Source organism: Ranitomeya imitator, chromosome 5 (assembly GCF_032444005.1).
Source record: "Ranitomeya imitator isolate aRanImi1 chromosome 5, aRanImi1.pri, whole genome shotgun sequence".
Classification (NCBI taxonomy): Eukaryota; Metazoa; Chordata; class Amphibia; order Anura; family Dendrobatidae; genus Ranitomeya; species Ranitomeya imitator.
The window spans coordinates 242,431,804-242,449,054 of NC_091286.1; the positions used below are offsets into that span (position 1 = coordinate 242,431,804).

A 17,251-nucleotide genomic window follows, 5' to 3' on the forward strand; every position below is an offset into this window, starting at 1 on the left:
AATAGCCACTATTGTTGATGAACACGTAATTGTATCAATATTTTTAGAGAAAGGTTACAGTCGCAAGGCCAGTGTCATTGATCATGTATTCCAAATACACACATTTCTTATTCTTTTTGCAATATAGAAGTTTGGTGTCTCTTTCTCTTTCCCGTTAGGCTATATTAACACTAAAACAGACAGGATACAGTTTTGGCGGACAGCAAAGTGTTCTACACACCATTCCAAGGCAATTGGGCTACTTGAGAACTGCCTTGAATAAATTCTCAGCAAATTAAATTAAAATATATATATATATTGTAGAACCTGGTGAATTTGATTTTTAAAAGGTTCAATCAACTCTAATAAATATTATACAAAATGTATCCAATCTGAAATGGTTCCAATGAGCCCTATGTCTCGCCTTAATACTTGTGGCATCTATTATGCAGATTTGCAGATCTGTGCTTACTACCACAAACATGCACACCATTGAAATATAATCTACTATTGGACCAACTTTAGGGAACTGGATAAATGTAAGTTTTTAACCCACTAAAAATAATAAGATGGTCATGCAACTTCCATATCCCCTTTATTTTTTACATGGTACAGGAGCTCGTCTGAAATGGTGAATATTAGAGTTGAGTTTTATATCCAAATTTGCAGACTTTGATGAATTTTCCCCGAAAATTCGATTTTCAGTTAATAAAATTGTGTGAATCTCAATACTGGAAATCTTGTAATTGCTCAGAAACTACATGTGGTAGAGAAATAAAGCTCTGTTAGCCATAAGAGAGAAAGCGAGGACCTCACTGATCTTATAGGTTACACTCTATAGGAGAAAAAGAGCGAGAACCCCGTTGACCAAAAGAGATTACAATCTACAGGAGAGAGTAAGGGAAGATTAAAATAGCTTACATTCTACAGGAAACAGGAAGGGAGGACCCATGAGAGTTAAACTATACAGGAGAGAGTGACTCTGGAGTTGGAAAATGACTGCCGTACAAACTGTTCTCCACTGGGAACCGATGATCTTAGATGGCATGGATACCTACCCCTCCTGTACAAGATATGACATGTCGAAGCCACAGAGAATTATGAGGAGGCCCGTTTGGCAACGTAAAATATTAAAGCAAACCCAAAATCATAGGCCATCACCTCTGTTAGTATAAGTGTAGTTTGTAGGAGCACATTCACACTGTGGCTATTAACAGACAAAAACTATAATGAAATTAGATGTCCTGTAGTTAGTAAATAAAAGATAGTAATACACGTAGAAAACATAGGTTACTTAGTTGACACCATTTTGATTAAAAAATAGCATCAAATCCATTCTACCGTGACAAGTTGATTGGGTTCAGGATGGTCTCTTACTCTAGTAACTCACTTCACTACGTGCCAGCAGGACTCAAAATAGATGGAGGGCAGAGCAGTTCCTGGACTTGACTGTGTTTGGCTCCAGCCTGTAGAAAGCTAAACAGACCAGGTCTATAGCCTCAAGAGGCTCGGCCCCCTCCCCAAATGTACCAAGTACAAGAAGCTAAAACAAAACTAAAAATGACATAATTCCACGGTGTGAGAAATAATGTCAGCCAAGTTTGATTTTTTTTGTGAACCACAAATTGAATCTCAAAATAATTGAATTTAGTGAACTGAAGGACCCGGTACCGAGTACCCCACTGCCCTTAGGGGGGCGATCTATATACAGACAGCACACAAACTGTATACGGACAGCACACAGATTGTATACAGACAGCACACAGATTGTATACAGACAGCACACAGATTGTATACAGACAGCACACGGATTGTATACAGACATCACACGGACAGCACACGGACTGTATACGGACAGCACACGGATTGTATACAGACAGAACACAGTTTGTATACAGACAGAACACAAATTGTACACAGACAGCACACAGATTGGATACAGACAGCACACGGATTAAGGGCATAGTCCCGTAGGCTATCCTGCGGCCTCTGCTTGCACCCATAGAATGTCAATTTAATTTCTGTAGCGGTGAAGGTGGTCTTAAACTTGGCAAAGACCCTCTGCACAGTCTCTATCCGCAGATGGCCAGGATTTCACCTCCCTCTGGGCCACTCCAAGCAGTTGGCCCGTTACAATGTGAACTTTCTGATGCTCTGTCAGGGGATAAATTTCAAGCAGGCTGCAGAGTCTCTCTTTAAAGACAGCTAACATATGCGATTCCCTGGAATATTGCAGGAGCCGGGCTGCTTCAGGTATGTATGGCATGAAGAAGGGCATGATGGCTAATTTAGCTGAGGCGGCACCCGGCTGGCTGATAGGAGTGGCGGGCTCTGCGTCTGCGCCCACCGCGGTGCCTGCATTCACATCTGCTGCGAGGCCTGGGAGTGATATTAGGTCTGCAGCTGTGACCGCCGCCAACTCCCCTCCTTGATGAGACATGGCACTTTCCCCTTGCTAACCTGATAGAAGCCGGCATCTCCCTTTTGAGGCTCCGCTGTACGACGCCTTCAAATAAAATTCTGGCACAGTTCTTAGGCACACATGACCCGATTTTCAGGCTTAAGTAGATCCTGTTCGTGATGCCGAGATGGATCGCCCCCCTAAGGGCAGTGGGGTACTCGGTACCGGGTCCTTCAGTTCTCAAGGGAGATGTCATGGTGGCTGACCCAGTCCGTGGCCCTAAGGACGTCCGTTGTAAAAGGGAAAGGTCTTTTAAAGGGGAAAGGTTCGTGACGCCACCTGTGGTATTCGGTCAGGGTGACAAACACTGCTTAGGGGTCCGCTGGGGTGATGTTATGGCAGCTAGTTGGTATACCTTCCCACAGGTGAAGTATGTCCCCATGGCTTCTCAGTGTGAAGATGATGGATGGTGTGAGGCGCAGTGAAGAACGAGGACACAAGGGTGCAGTCTCTTTACCTTTACTGAACGCTTCAACATCCACAGTCCAGAGCACAGATCGCAGGGTAGGAGGAGTCCGGCCGGTCTGAAGGCAAATCCAGAGTCCCCTTATCCAGGTGGAAATTAGTAGCCTTCCTCTAGCGCCTGGATGTTGTAGTACCTTACTGCTGAGCTTCTCATAAGGTCCTCACAACTGATGTTGTTGTTCTAGATGTTGTGTCTTTCTCTCTGTCCTCCAGATGGATAGGAACAACCCGTATGACTGTTGGCCTGAGGCTTTTTACAGGGACTCTAGCACGCCCCAGCCTCCACTAGTTGCCACCGTGCCTCCTGGGTGTAGGTGCGGATCAGCAATGTGCAATTAACTGTCCTGCCAGTCTCTGAAGTAAAGCGTAGAGATTCTTACTCCCTCGGTGTTCTGGCTACCGGATTTCTGCGCCTCAGAAGGAAGCAGCCTACTCCTGGCTTGTCTCCCTCTGATATTCCTCTCCTGTGCTCTGATTTCCTGCATAATCTCTGCAATATGTTCACTTTAGTGTTTTCTTCCAGGAGCAGCAGCACTTCAGCCTCCAGGACTCCTTCCTTTCCCTCTGTCTTCCTGAAAGGAACAGAACTCTGAACCCCTTTTCCCTCCAGATCAGGATGTTTTATAGGGGAGTTCACATAAAACAGGCTTAGAGCTCCCCCTTCTGGTCTGGAGTGTGAACATGTTGCATGCATAATGTTTACCTCGTAAAGTGATCTCCTTTATTGCCTTCAGACGTAACATCACTCCCCCTGGTGGAAGAATGACATTACTGCAATGACCAGGACCCTGAGACGCTGCATATACACTCCGTGTGCTGTCCGTATATAATCCGTGTGCTGTCTGTATACAATCCCTGTGCTGTCTGTATGCAATCCGAGAGCTGTCTCTATACAATTCGTGTGCTCTCTGTATTCAATCCGTGTGCTGTCTGTACACAATCCGTGTGCTGTCAGTATGCAATCTATGTGCTGTCCATATACTATCCGTGTGCTGTCTGTATATAATCTGTGCTGTCTGTATGCAATCCGAGAGCTGTCTCTATACAATTCGTGTGCTCTCTGTATTCAATCCGTGTGCTGTCTGTACACAATCCGTGTGCTGTCAGTATGCAATCTATGTGCTGTCCATATACTATCCGTGTGCTGTCTGTATACAATCTGTGCTGTCTGTATGCAATCCGAGAGCTGTCTCTATACAATTCATGTGCTCTCTGTATTCAATCCATGTGCTGTCTGTATACAATCCGTGTTCTGTCTGTATACAATCTGTGCTGTCTGTATACAATCCGTGTGCTGTCTGTATAAAATCCGTGTGCTCTCTGTATGCAACCTGTGTGCTGTCTGTATACAATCCATGTGCTGTCTGTATACAATCCGTGTGCTGTCTGTATGCAATCCATGTGCTGTCCGTATACTGTCTGAGTGCTGTCCGTATACAATCCGTGTGCTGTCCGTATACAATCTGTGCGCTGTCTGTATACAATCTGTGTGCTGTTCGCATACAATCCATTTTTTTTACTCTGCAATTATTAACCATATACAGGACCATTTACAGCTTCCTATGTTACAGAACTGTTATGCGCTCTATGGGATCTGCGGTGGGGGTTGTATACTGATGACAGATTCCCTTTAATACACCAAGCTTTACAGTTTTCTTAACAAATGTTTTTGCTGTCTTTTTTCAAACTGCCGGAAATAATAACCTTTATTTCATTTTCACCATCTGCTTCCCTTTTAGAGAACCTAAGCGCAGATTTATTTTATAAAATGATGTGCCAAAAGCTAATTTATTCCAGTTAGCACATTTTAAATTACAAGCAACCTAATGCAACTCTAACAATAGGTCCCATGTCAACATTATGTTTCATTAAAGTCTGTTTGTTGTTACACATTAAAGGGAATCTGGCAGCAGGTTATTGCTATGGAATCGGAGAGCAGAATTAGGTAGGAGAAGAAAGTCTGATTCCAGCGTTGTATCATTTACTGATTGCTTCGAGCAGTTTTGATAAAATCCCTGTTTTCTCTGCTGTAGATGTAGCAGTGTTCAGAATGCTTATACTAGTATAGCCACAGTCACCCATGATTTGTAGCTTTGGGTGCACAGTGTGCATTAGCAAGCTGCCAATCAATGGGGGGGGCGGGGTTACACAATTGAGCTGGACCACCTGGCACACCACAACTAGTCCTTTAGTAAGAATCTGAGGCGAATAAAACACTAATTTTATTAAAACTACAGCAAGCTGCTAAGTAAGTGACACATCCCTGGAATCAGGGTCTCTGAGCCAACATATGCTGCTATCATTTTACAGGGTAAAACCTGCTAATAGATTCCCTCTGAAGGCAATCTGCTGTGTCCTCAAAAGCTTTTCTTCTTGATCCATGGTGTTTTTCTTTTTTAGGTTGAACCACTAATACAGAAAGGTCACGAGAGCTTGGTGCACCATATATTGCTGTATGAATGCGACAGAGAAGCAGGTGACACCGTACTTGAATATGGTCATGAATGTTATCACCCCAATATGCCAGACACCTTTTTTACATGTGAAACAGTTGTATATGCATGGGCAATAGGTGGGGAGGTAAGTGCCACAATTACAAATTTAATATTGTAAAGTTGTCATTTATACTGTCCACATATTTTTATGGTCATCAGGCCAATGATCTTAGTACAGTAGCAGAGAAATTATTAAAACTCTCATATACTGTATGCAGTCCAACAGCTTAAAAATGGACAGAGAGCCACACTAATAAATGGAGGCACATGCAGCCCTCAGGACAAAAGATAAGCAGATATTTTGATCCATCTTCGCCAAATTTTTCATAGAAATTTGATTCACTGCTAAAAAAAATTGCATGAATTTCAATACTGTAAAGTTCATAATTGTTCAGAAAAAACACATGAGGGAGAGGGTAGAGAGAGAGGCTCCTTCTGACCATAAGAGCTTACACTTTATAGGAGTGAGAGTCCCCTGCTGACCATAAGACACTATATACGAGAGAGGATCCCACTGACTATAGGACCCTATACACTACAAAAGAGAGATGAGACATCGCTGATCAAAAGAGCTTACACTCTACAGGAGAGAAGACCGAGGAATTCACTAATCATAACAGCTGGACAGAAGAGCTTACCCAACACAGGAGAGAGAGAACCAAGCTGACCAAAAGAGCTAATACTCTACAGGAGAGAGAGAGAGGATCCTGCTGATCATAAGAGCTTACACTCTACAGGAGAGAGAGAGAGAGGACCTCGCTGGACATAAGAGCTTACACTCTACGAGAGAGAGAGAGGACCCTGCTGATCATTAGAGCTTACATTCTACAGGAGAGAGAGAGAGGACCCCACTGGACATAAGAGCTTACACTCTACGAGAGAGAGAGAGGACCCTGCTGATCATTAGAGCTTACACTCTACAGGAGAGAGAGAGAGGACCTCGCTGGACATAAGATCCTACACTCTACGAGAGAGAGAGGACCCCGCTGGACATAAGAGCTTACATTCTACAGGAGAGAGAGAGGACCCCACTGGACATAACAGCTTACACTTTACAAGAGAGAGAGAAGACCCCACTGGACATTAGAGCTTACACTCTACAAGAGAAAGAGAGAGAGAGAGAGGACCTCGCTGGACATAAGATCCTACACTCTACGAGAGAGAGAGGACCCTGCTGGACATAAGAGCTTACACTCTACAGGAGAGAGAGAGGACCCCACTGGATATAAGAGCTTACACTCTACAAGAGAGAGAGAGGACCCTGCTGATCATTAGAGCTTACACTCTACAGGAGAGAGAGAGAGAGGACCTAGCTGAACATAAGATCCTACACTCTACGAGAGAGAGAGGACCCTGCTGGACATAAGAGCTTACACTCTACAAGAGAGAGAGAGGACCCTGCTGATCATTAGAGCTTACACTCTACAGGAGAGAGAGAGAGAGAGGACCTAGCTGAACATAAGATCCTACACTCTACGAGAGAGAGAGAGGACCCCGCTGGACAGGGCCGGCTCCAGGTTTTTGAGGGCCCCGGGCGAACGAGTCTCAGTGGGCCCCCCAACCCCCCCTTTAACACATTTATACCACGATTCATGATGCACAGATAAGATATAACGCACAGCCGGTGAGTCTGTGACGCAGTATATAACACACAGCCGCGAGCCCACACAGTATATAACACACAGCCCACTAGTATATATATGTGCACAGATGTGACTTTCAGTTCACGATTTAAATCTGTTACAAAAAAAAACAAAAAATGAAAGCTGCAGACTGTACGAGTATCACAGGTGGCTGAATACATTAGATTCACATTTACTTAGTCATAATAGGTCAAATCAGGCTGACCATGTAATATGTATGGATGCCTTTCCATTTGCTCCCAACTTATGATGTTGGGGAAGAGAAGAATCGGACATGTTGAATTTTAATGTGTGATCCTTTTGTTCTCCTAGAAGATACACATTTGGCAGAAGTGTCTAGCAGCAGGAGCATACTCCTTTATCCTGAGTGTGCATGTGTATGCAGTGGTTGGGAGAGCTGGAGCAGATATGCATAGTCTTCAAGTTCCCCCACAGTTATTCATTACTACAGCCCCTGCCTGTACTTAGTTACATGGTCAATACTGAACTGCCTGAGGAGCTTTTCCGTCTCACACATTTGGGTGGCCAGTGACTTCTGCTCATCTATATCGCAATTCCTTATTTTTCCTCATCTTTTAACCTCACCGAAGACGATTCACTGACAGTCACGACGACACACTCATAATCAGTGCAGGGTAATAATCAGTGCAGGGTAACAATCAGTGCAGGGTAATAATCAGTGCAGGGTAATAATTAGTGCCATGTCTTATGTCTAGTAACAATCAGTGCAGGGTAACAATCAGTGCAGGGTAACAATCAGTGCAGGGTAATAATCAGTGCAGGGTAATAATCAGTGCAGGGTAATAATCAGTGCAGGGTAATAATCAGTGCAGGGTAATAATTAGTGCCATGCCTTATGTCTAGTAACAATCAGTGCAGGGTAACAATCAGTGCAGGGTAATAATCAGTGCTATAGTAGTCATCAGTAGGGTTGAGCGAAACGGGTCGAACATTTTCAAAAGTCGCCGACTTTTGGCTAAGTCGGGGTTTCATGAAACCCGATCCGACCCCTGTGCGGGGTCGGCCATGCGGTACGCGACTTTCGCGCCAAAGTCGCGTTTCAATGACGCGAAAAGCGCCATTTCTCAGCCAATGAAGGTAAACGCAGAGTGTGGGCAGCGTGATGACATAGGTCCTGGTCCCCACCATCTTAGAGAAGGGCATTGCAGTGATTGGCTTGCTGTCTGCGACGTCACAGGGGCTATAAAGGGGCGTTCCCGCCGACCGCCATCTTACTGCTGCTGATCTGAGCTTAGGGAGAGGTTGCTGCCGCTTTGTCAGAAGCAGGGATAGCGTTAGGCAGGGTCCATTAACCACAAAACCGCTTGTGCTGCAGCGATTTGCACTGTCCAACACCACCCTCGGTGTGCAGGGACAGTGGAAGTTTTTTTTTTTTTTTTTTTCCCCTCAGCGCTGTAGCTCATTGGGCTGCCCTAGAAGGCTCCCTGATAGCTGCATTGCTGTGTGTACGCCGCTGTGCAAACCAACTGCTTTTTTCAAAGCACAAATCCTCTTGTTCCTTCCTTTCTGCACAGCTATCTTTTTTGTTTGTCCACACTTTTTATTTCATTTGTGCATCAGTCCACTCCTTATTGCTGCCTGCCATACCTGGCTGAGATTACTGCAGGCAGGGAGATAGTAGCTGCCTGCCATACCTGGCTGAGATTACTGCAGGCAGGGAGATAGTAATTGTAGGACATTCCCTGTTTTTTTTTTTTTTTTTTTTTTTTGGTGGGAGATTAAGATTGGCAATTTGGCATTTCTGCTAGAGTGCCATCCCTGTGTGTGCCATCTCTCTCACATAGTGGGCCATAGAAAGCCTTTTCATTTTTCTGTATTTTTTTTTGTGGGGTGTATAAATTCTCCCTGATAAAAATACAGTGGGAGATTAATATTGGCCTTTGGGCTTGTGTGCCAGTCCTGAGTGTGCCATCTCTCTCACAAATAGTGGGCCATAGAAAGCCTATTTTATTTTTTTTTGGGTTTTATAAATTCTCCCTGAAAAAAAGGGAGATTAATATTGGCCTCTGGGCTTGTGTGCCAGTCCTGAGCGTGCCATCTGTGCCAGCCCTGAGCGTGCCATCTCTCTCACAAATAGTGGGCCATAGAAAGCCTATTTATTTTTTTTTTTGGTTTTATAAATTCTCCCTGAAAAAAAGGGAGATTAATATTGGCCTCTGGGCTTGTGTGCCAGTCCTGAGCGTGCCATCTGTGCCAGCCCTGAGCGTGCCATCTCTCTCACAAATAGTGGGCCATAGAAAGCCTATTTAATTTTTTTTTTTGTTTTATAAATTTTCCCTGAAAAAAGGGAGATTAATATTGGCCTCTGGGCTTGTGTGCCAGTTGTGAGCGTGCCATCTGTGCCAGTCCTGAGCGTGCCATCTCTCTCACAAATAGTGGGCCATAGAAAGCCTATTTAATTTTTTTTTTGGTTTTATAAATTTTCCCTGAAAAAAGGGAGATTAATATTGGCCTCTGGGCTTGTGTGCCAGTTGTGAGCGTGCCATCTGTGCCAGTCCTGAGCGTGCCATCTCTCTCACAAATAGTGGGCCATAGAAAGCCTATTTAAATATTTTTTTGGTTTTATAAATTCTCCCAGAAAAAAAGGGAGATTAATATTGGCCTCTGGGCTTCTGTGCCAGTCCTGAGCGTGCCATCTGTGCCAGTCCTGAGCGTCCCATCTCTCTCACAAATAGTGGGCCATAGAAAGCCTATTTTTTTTTTTTTTTGGGTTTTAGAAATTCTCCCTGGAAAAAAAAAGGGAGATTAATATTGCCCTTTGGGCTTGTGTGCCAGTACTAAGCGTTCCATCTCTCTCTCTCTCTCAGTCAGTGGGCCATAGAACGCCTATTTTTGGTTTTATTTGTTTTCTAAATTCTCCCTGAAAAAATCATTTTATTTTATTTGGTTTCTAAATTCTTCCTGATAAAATCATATTTTTTTTATTATTTTTTTTTCTAAAGTCTCCCTGAAAAAAAAAAAAAAAAACAGTGGGAGATTAATATTGGCCTTTCTGCTTGTGTGCCAGTCTTGACTCCTGGGTGCGTCATCTCTCAGTCAGTGGGCCATAGAACGCCTATTTTTGGTTTTATTTGTTTTCTAAATTCTCCCTGAAAAAATCATTTTATTTTATTTGGTTTCTAAATTCTTCCTGATAAAATCATATTTTTTTTATTATTTTTTTTTCTAAAGTCTCCCTGAAAAAAAAAAAAAAAAAACAAACAAAAAAAACAGTGGGAGATTAATATTGGCCTTTCTGCTTGTGTGCCAGTCTTGACTCCTGGGTGTGCCATCTCTCTCTCTCTCTCTCTCTCTCTCTCCAATTGTGGTCCATAGAAAGCCTATATTTTTTTTCCTTGATTTGGGTTCCAAAATCTACCAGAGAAAATAACTACATCAATCATTGGTAGAAAAATATTGGCCTCTGGGCTTGTGTGCCACTCCTGACTCCTGTGTGCGTCATCTCTCAGTCAGTGGGCCATAGAACGCCTATTTTTGTTTTTATTTGTTTTATAAATTCTCCCTGAAAAAATCATTTTATTTTATTTGGTTTCTAAATTCTTCCTGATAAAATCATATTTTTTTTATTATTTTTTTTTCTAAAGTCTCCCTGAAAAAAAAAAAAAACCAAAAAAAAAAAACAAAACCCCAAAAAAAATGGGAGATTAATATTGGCCTTTCTGCTTGTGTGCCAGTCTTGACTCCTGGGTGTGCCATCTCTCTCTCTCTCTCTCTCTCTCTCTCTCTCTCCAATTGTGGTCCATAGAAAGCCTACATTTTTTTTCCTTGATTTGGGTTCCAAAATCTACCAGAGAAAATAACTCCATCAATCATTGGTAGAAAAATATTGGCCTCTGGGCTTGTGTGCCACTCCTGATTCCTGTGTGCGTCATCTCTCACTCAGTGGCCCATAGAAAGCATATAGTTTGTTACATTTGTTTTCTAAATTCTCCCTGCAAAAATCTATTTTTTTTTTTTTGGGGGGTTTCTAAAGTGTTCCTGAAAAAAATAAAAATAAAAAAAAAATAATAGTGTGACATTAATATTAACATTTGTGCTTCAGTGACAGTCCTGCGTGTGGGGCATCTCTCTAATTTGCAGCCACCAAAAAAAGAGTGTGTAACATTGGGCCTGATTTTCGCTGTGGTCTCACCAACCTGTAAAGGGGTAGCTAAATCATACTGAAGTTATAGCTCACCGTGTAAGTTGTGTGACTGCAACAAATAACGTTAGTTTGGTTACGTTTTTAAAACAATGAGGAAGTCTAGTGGAAGAGGTCGTGGCCGGGGGCGTTCATTGTCAGCTGGTAATGAGGGTAGTGGTAGTGGTGGAGCATCAGGTGGTCGTGGGGAAAAAAATATTGCACCTAAGTCTGGAGCTGTGGAGCCAGGTTCGTCGTCCGGCTACACAAGGCCTCGAACGCTCCCTTTTCTGGGATTAGGAAAACCGCTTTTAAAGCCGGAGCAGCAAGAGCAAGTTTTGGCTTATCTTGCTGACTCAGCCTCTAGCTCTTTTGCCTCATCTCGTGAAACTGGTAAAAGTAAAAGCAGCGCGTCGTTAGTGGATGTTCACGGTCAGGGACAAGTCACTTCCTTGTCCTCTTCAGCAAAAACAACAACAGAGAAGAATGCAGCAGGCGACACAACGGGTTACTCCATGGAGCTCTTTACACATACCGTCCCTGGCTTAGAAAGTGAAGCAGTTAACAGTCCATGCCCATTACAAATTGAATCTGACATGGAGTGCACTGACGCACAGCCACAGCCAGACTACTATGCTGGTCCTTTGACTCAGACCACAACATTGCCCTCGCAGGGTGCTGATCAAGAATCAGACCCTGATGAGACTATGTTGCCCCATCACGAACGCTATACCACCGAACGACACGGTGACACAGACGAAGTTGCGCAGGAGGTACAAGAAGAGTTATTAGATGACCCAGTTCTTGACCCCGATTGGCAGCCATTGGGGGAACAGGGTGCAGGCGGCAGCAGTTCTGAAGCAGAGGAGGAGGAGGGGCCGCAGCAGGCATCAACATCGCCACAGGTTCCATCTGCCGGGCCCGTATCTTGCCCAAAACGCGTGGCAAAGCCAAAACCTGGTGGAGGACAGCGTGGCCATCCGGTTAAAGCTCAGTCTGCAATGCCTGAAAAGGTATCCGATGCTAGAAAGAGTGCAGTCTGGCATTTTTTTAAACAACATCCAATTGATCAGCGCAAAGTCATCTGTCAAAAATGTTCTACTTCCTTAAGCAGAGGTCAGAATCTGAAAAGTCTCAATACTAGTTGCATGCATAGACATTTAACCACCATGCATTTGAAAGCTTGGACTAACTACCAAACGTCCCTTAAGGTTGTTGCACCCTCGGCCAATGAAGCTAGTCATCAACGCAACATCCCTTCCGGCAGTGTAGGACCACCATTTAGCGCACCACCTGCTGTATCTGTGCAGGTATCTTTGCCAGGCCAAAGCAGTCAGGGTCAGGGAATCACCAGTTTCGTAGTAGGAAACACTGCATCTAGGGCACCGGCGGCAACAATACCATCTCCCACCGTCTCTCAGTCTGCCATGTCCACCGGCACCCCCGCTAGTTCCACGATCTCCAGCTCTCCAGTCCAGCTCACCCTACATGAGACTATGGTTAGAAAAAGGAAATACTTAGCCTCGCATCCGCGTACACAGGGTTTGAACGCCCACATAGCTAGACTAATCTCGTTAGAGATGATGCCCTACCGGTTAGTTGAAAGCGAAGCTTTCAAAGACCTGATGGACTACGCTGTACCACGCTACGAGCTACCCAGTCGACACTTTTTTTCCAGAAAAGCCATCCCAGCCCTCCACCAGCATGTTAAAGAGCGCATCGTCCATGCACTCAGGCAATCTGTGAGCACAAAGGTGCACCTGACAACAGATGCATGGACCAGTAGGCATGGCCAGGGACGTTACGTGTCCATCACGGCACACTGGGTAAATGTGGTGGATTCAGGGTCCACAGGGGACAGCAAGTTTGGGACAGTTCTGCCTAGCCCACGGTCTAGTAAACAGTTGTCTGTAGCCGTTCGCACCCCCTCCTCCTCCTCCTCCTCCTCCTCGTCCTCCTGCAGAAGCAAGAGCTCGTCCACAGACCGCAGTCGCACAAACACTCCATCCGCACCTGCCACTGTTGCACACCAGGTCTCCCATTATGGGGCAGCTACTGGCATACGTCAGCAGGCTGTATTGGCTATGAAGTGTTTGGGCGACAATAGACACACCGCGGAAGTTCTGTCCGAGTTCTTGCAGCAAGAAACGCAGTCGTGGCTGGGCACTGTAGATCTTGAGGCAGGCAAGGTAGTGAGTGATAACGGAAGGAATTTCATGGCTGCCATCTCCCTTTCCCAACTGAAACACATTCCTTGCCTGGCTCACACCTTAAACCTGGTGGTGCAGTGCTTCCTGAAAAGTTATCCGGGGTTATCCGACCTGCTCCTCAAAGTGCGTGGACTTTGCGCACATATCCGCCGTTCGCCTGTACACTCCAGCCGTATGCAGACCTATCAGCGTTCTTTGAACCTTCCCCAGCATCGCCTAATCATAGACGTTGCAACAAGGTGGAACTCAACACTGCACATGCTTCAGAGACTGTGCGAACAGAGGCGGGCTGTTATGTTTTTGTGGGAGGATACACATACACGGGCAGGCAGTAGGATGGCAGACATGGAGTTGTCAGGTGTGCAGTGGTCGAAGATTCAAGACATGTGTCAAGTCCTTCAGTGTTTTGAGGAATGCACACGGCTGGTTAGTGCAGACAACGCCATAATAAGCATGAGCATCCCCCTAATGCGTCTGCTGATGCAAAGTTTGACGCACATAAAGGATCAGGCGTCTGCACCAGAGGAAGAGGAAAGCCTTGATGACAGTCAGCGATTGTCTGGTCAGGGCAGTGTACATGACGAGGTACCGGGCGAAGAGGAGGTGGAGGATGAGGAGGATGATGGGGATGAGTATATTTTTAATGAGGAAGCTTTCCCGGGGGCACGGGAAATTGGTGGCGTGGCAAGGCCGGGTTCTGGTTTTTTGAGGGACACAAGTGACGTAGATTTGCCTGCAACTGCCCCTCAACCAAGCACAACCGCAGATTTGACAACGGGAACTTTGGCCCACATGGCGGATTATGCCTTGCGTATCCTCAAAAGGGACACACGCATTACAAAAATGATGAACGATGACGATTACTGGTTGGCCTGCCTCCTTGATCCTCGCTATAAAGGCAAATTGCAAAATATTATGCCACATGAGAACTTGGAACTAATATTAGCAACAAAACAATCAACTCTTGTTGACCGTTTGCTTCTGGCATTCCCTGCACACAGCGCCCGTGATCGTTCTCACACGAGCTCCAGGGGCCAGCAGACCAGAGGTGTTAGAGGGGCAGAAATCAGAAGTGGCGTTGGCCAGAGGGGTTTTCTGACCAGGTTGTGGAGTGATTTTTCTATGACCGCAGACAGGACAGGTACTGCAGCATCAATTCAAAGTGACAGGAGACAACATTTGTCCAGTATGGTTACAAACTATTTTTCATCCCTTATCGACGTTCTCCCTCAACCGTCATTCCCATTTGATTACTGGGCATCCAAATTAGACACCTGGCCAGAATTGGCAGAATATGCATTGCAGGAGCTTGCTTGCCCGGCAGCTAGTGTCCTATCAGAAAGAGTATTCAGTGCTGCAGGTTCAATACTAACAGAAAAAAGGACTCGTCTGGCTACCCAAAATGTAGATGATCTAACCTTCATTAAAATGAACCACAACTGGATTTCAAAATCTTTTGCCCCACCCTGCCCGGCTGACACCTAGCTTTCCTATGAAAAGGTCTTGCCTGTGGACTATTCTGAATGACTTTTCCAATCTCGTAATTTTCTTCACCTGATTGTCCAGCATACGACATGTTTCCACCTCACGAAATGGCCAAACTCCCCACACGGGGCCGTGCTATCGCCACTTTGCGCTTGGACCCTTGAGAGTGCTGTTTGTCTGAAGAGGTGGGTGTGGCCGCTTTTGGTCGACGGCACTGCCACTGGGTCCCTCATAGTACAATAAAGTGTCTCTGGCGGTGGTGGTGCGCACCCAACGTCAGACACACCGTTGTAATATGAGGGGCCCTGTGCCTGTACCGCCGGCCACAAGACAGTTCCCCCCCCCAGCTCAAACAGTGCTCTACCACTAGCAAAATTATCTCTCACAGCTTCACCAATGTGTAGTCTAGGCGCTGACATCCTTCAATGCCTGGCACTGACAATACCATTGTTTTGACATTTTTGTTATGTTAGGCCTTCGAAGCCTGTCTGCGGTCCCTTCTTTCTACAACTACTACACTGACCAGGCCACTGCTGGCCGTGTTACCCTGGAACCAATTTAAAAGTGCCTACAGTCAGCCCAATTTTGTTATGTTAGGCCTTCGAAGACTGTCTGCCGTCACTCCTTCCACTAGACTTCCACTGACCATACACTGCTGCCCATGTACCCCTGGAACCAATTTAAAGTGCCTACAGCCAGCCCAATTTTGTTATGTTAGGCCTTCGAAGCCTGTCTGCGGTCACTCCTTCCACTAGACTTCCACTGACCAGACCACTGCTGCCCGTGTACCCCTGGAACCAATTTAAAAGTGCCTACAGCCAGCCCAAGTTTGTTATGTTAGGCCTTGGAAGCCTGTCTGCGGTCACTCCTTCCACTAGACTTCCACTGACCAGACCACTGCTGCCCGTGTACCCCTGCAACCAATTTAAAAGTGCCTACAGCCAGCCCAAGTTTGTTATGTTAGGCCTTGGAAGCCTGTCTGCGGTCACTCCTTCCACTAGACTTCCACTGACCAGACCACTGCTGCCCGTGTACCCCTGGAACCAATTTAAAAGTGCCTACAGCCAGCCCAAGTTTGTTATGTTAGGCCTTCGAAGCCTGTCTGCGGTCACTCCTTCCACTAGACTTCCACAGACCAGACCACTGCTGCCCGTGTACCCCTGGAACCAATTTAAAAGTGCCTACAGCCAGCCCAAGTTTGTTATGTTAGGCCTTGGAAGCCTGTCTGCGGTCACTCCTTCCACTAGACTTCCACTGACCAGACCACTGCTGCCCGTGTACCCCTGGAACCAATTTAAAAGTGCCTACAGCCAGCCCAAGTTTGTTATGTTAGGCCTTGGAAGCCTGTCTGCGGTCACTCCTTCCACTAGACTTCCACTGACCAGACCACTGCTGCCCGTGTACCCCTGGAACCAATTTAAAAGTGCCTACAGCCAGCCCAAGTTTGTTATGTTAGGCCTTGGAAGCCTGTCTGCGGTCACTCCTTCCACTAGACTTCCACTGACCAGACCACTGCTGCCCGTGTACCCCTGCAACCAATTTAAAAGTGCCTACAGCCAGCCCAAGTTTGTTATGTTAGGCCTTCGAAGCCTGTCTGCGGTCACTCCTTCCACTAGACTTCCACTGACCAGACCACTGCTGCCCGTGTACCCCTGGAACCAATTTAAAAGTGCCTACAGCCAGCCCAAGTTTGTTATGTTAGGCCTTGGAAGCCTGTCTGCGGTCACTTTTTCCACTAGACTTCCACTGACCAGACCACTGCTGCCCGTGTACCCCTGCAACCAATTTAAAAGTGCCTACAGCCAGCCCAAGTTTGTTATGTTAGGCCTTGGAAGCCTGTCTGCGGTCACTCCTTCCACTAGACTTCCACTGACCAGACCACTGCTGCCCGTGTACCCCTGGAACCAATTTAAAAGTGCCTACAGCCAGCCCAAGTTTGTTATGTTAGGCCTTGGAAGCCTGTCTGCGGTCACTCCTTCCACTAGACTTCCACTGACCAGACCACTGCTGCCCGTGTACCCCTGCAACCAATTTAAAAGTGCCTACAGCCAGCCCAAGTTTGTTATGTTAGGCCTTGGAAGCCTGTCTGCGGTCACTCCTTCCACTAGACTTCCACTGACCAGACCACTGCTGCCCGTGTACCCCTGGAACCAATTTAAAAGTGCCTACAGCCAGCCCAAGTTTGTTATGTTAGGCCTTGGAAGCCTGTCTGCGGTCACTCCTTCCACTAGACTTCCACTGACCAGACCACTGCTGCCCGTGTACCCCTGGAACCAATTTAAAAGTGCCTACAGCCAGCCCAAGTTTGTTATGTTAGGCCTTGGAAGCCTGTCTGCGGTCACTCCTTCCACTAGACTTCCACTGACCAGACC

At 45.9% G+C, this 17,251-nt stretch overlaps 1 protein-coding gene across 2 annotated transcripts in view; it reads left to right on the forward strand.

Annotated features, from left to right (window-relative positions):
• Window positions 1–17,251, forward strand: part of MOXD1 (monooxygenase DBH like 1) — a 240,462-nt gene that overhangs the window by 145,576 nt on the left and 77,635 nt on the right. For both annotated transcript variants that reach the window (XM_069726006.1, XM_069726007.1), the window contains exon 5: window positions 5,306–5,485. In XM_069726006.1, the coding sequence (XP_069582107.1) occupies window positions 5,306–5,485 (180 nt within the window). The remainder of the gene's footprint in view (window positions 1–5,305; window positions 5,486–17,251) is intronic.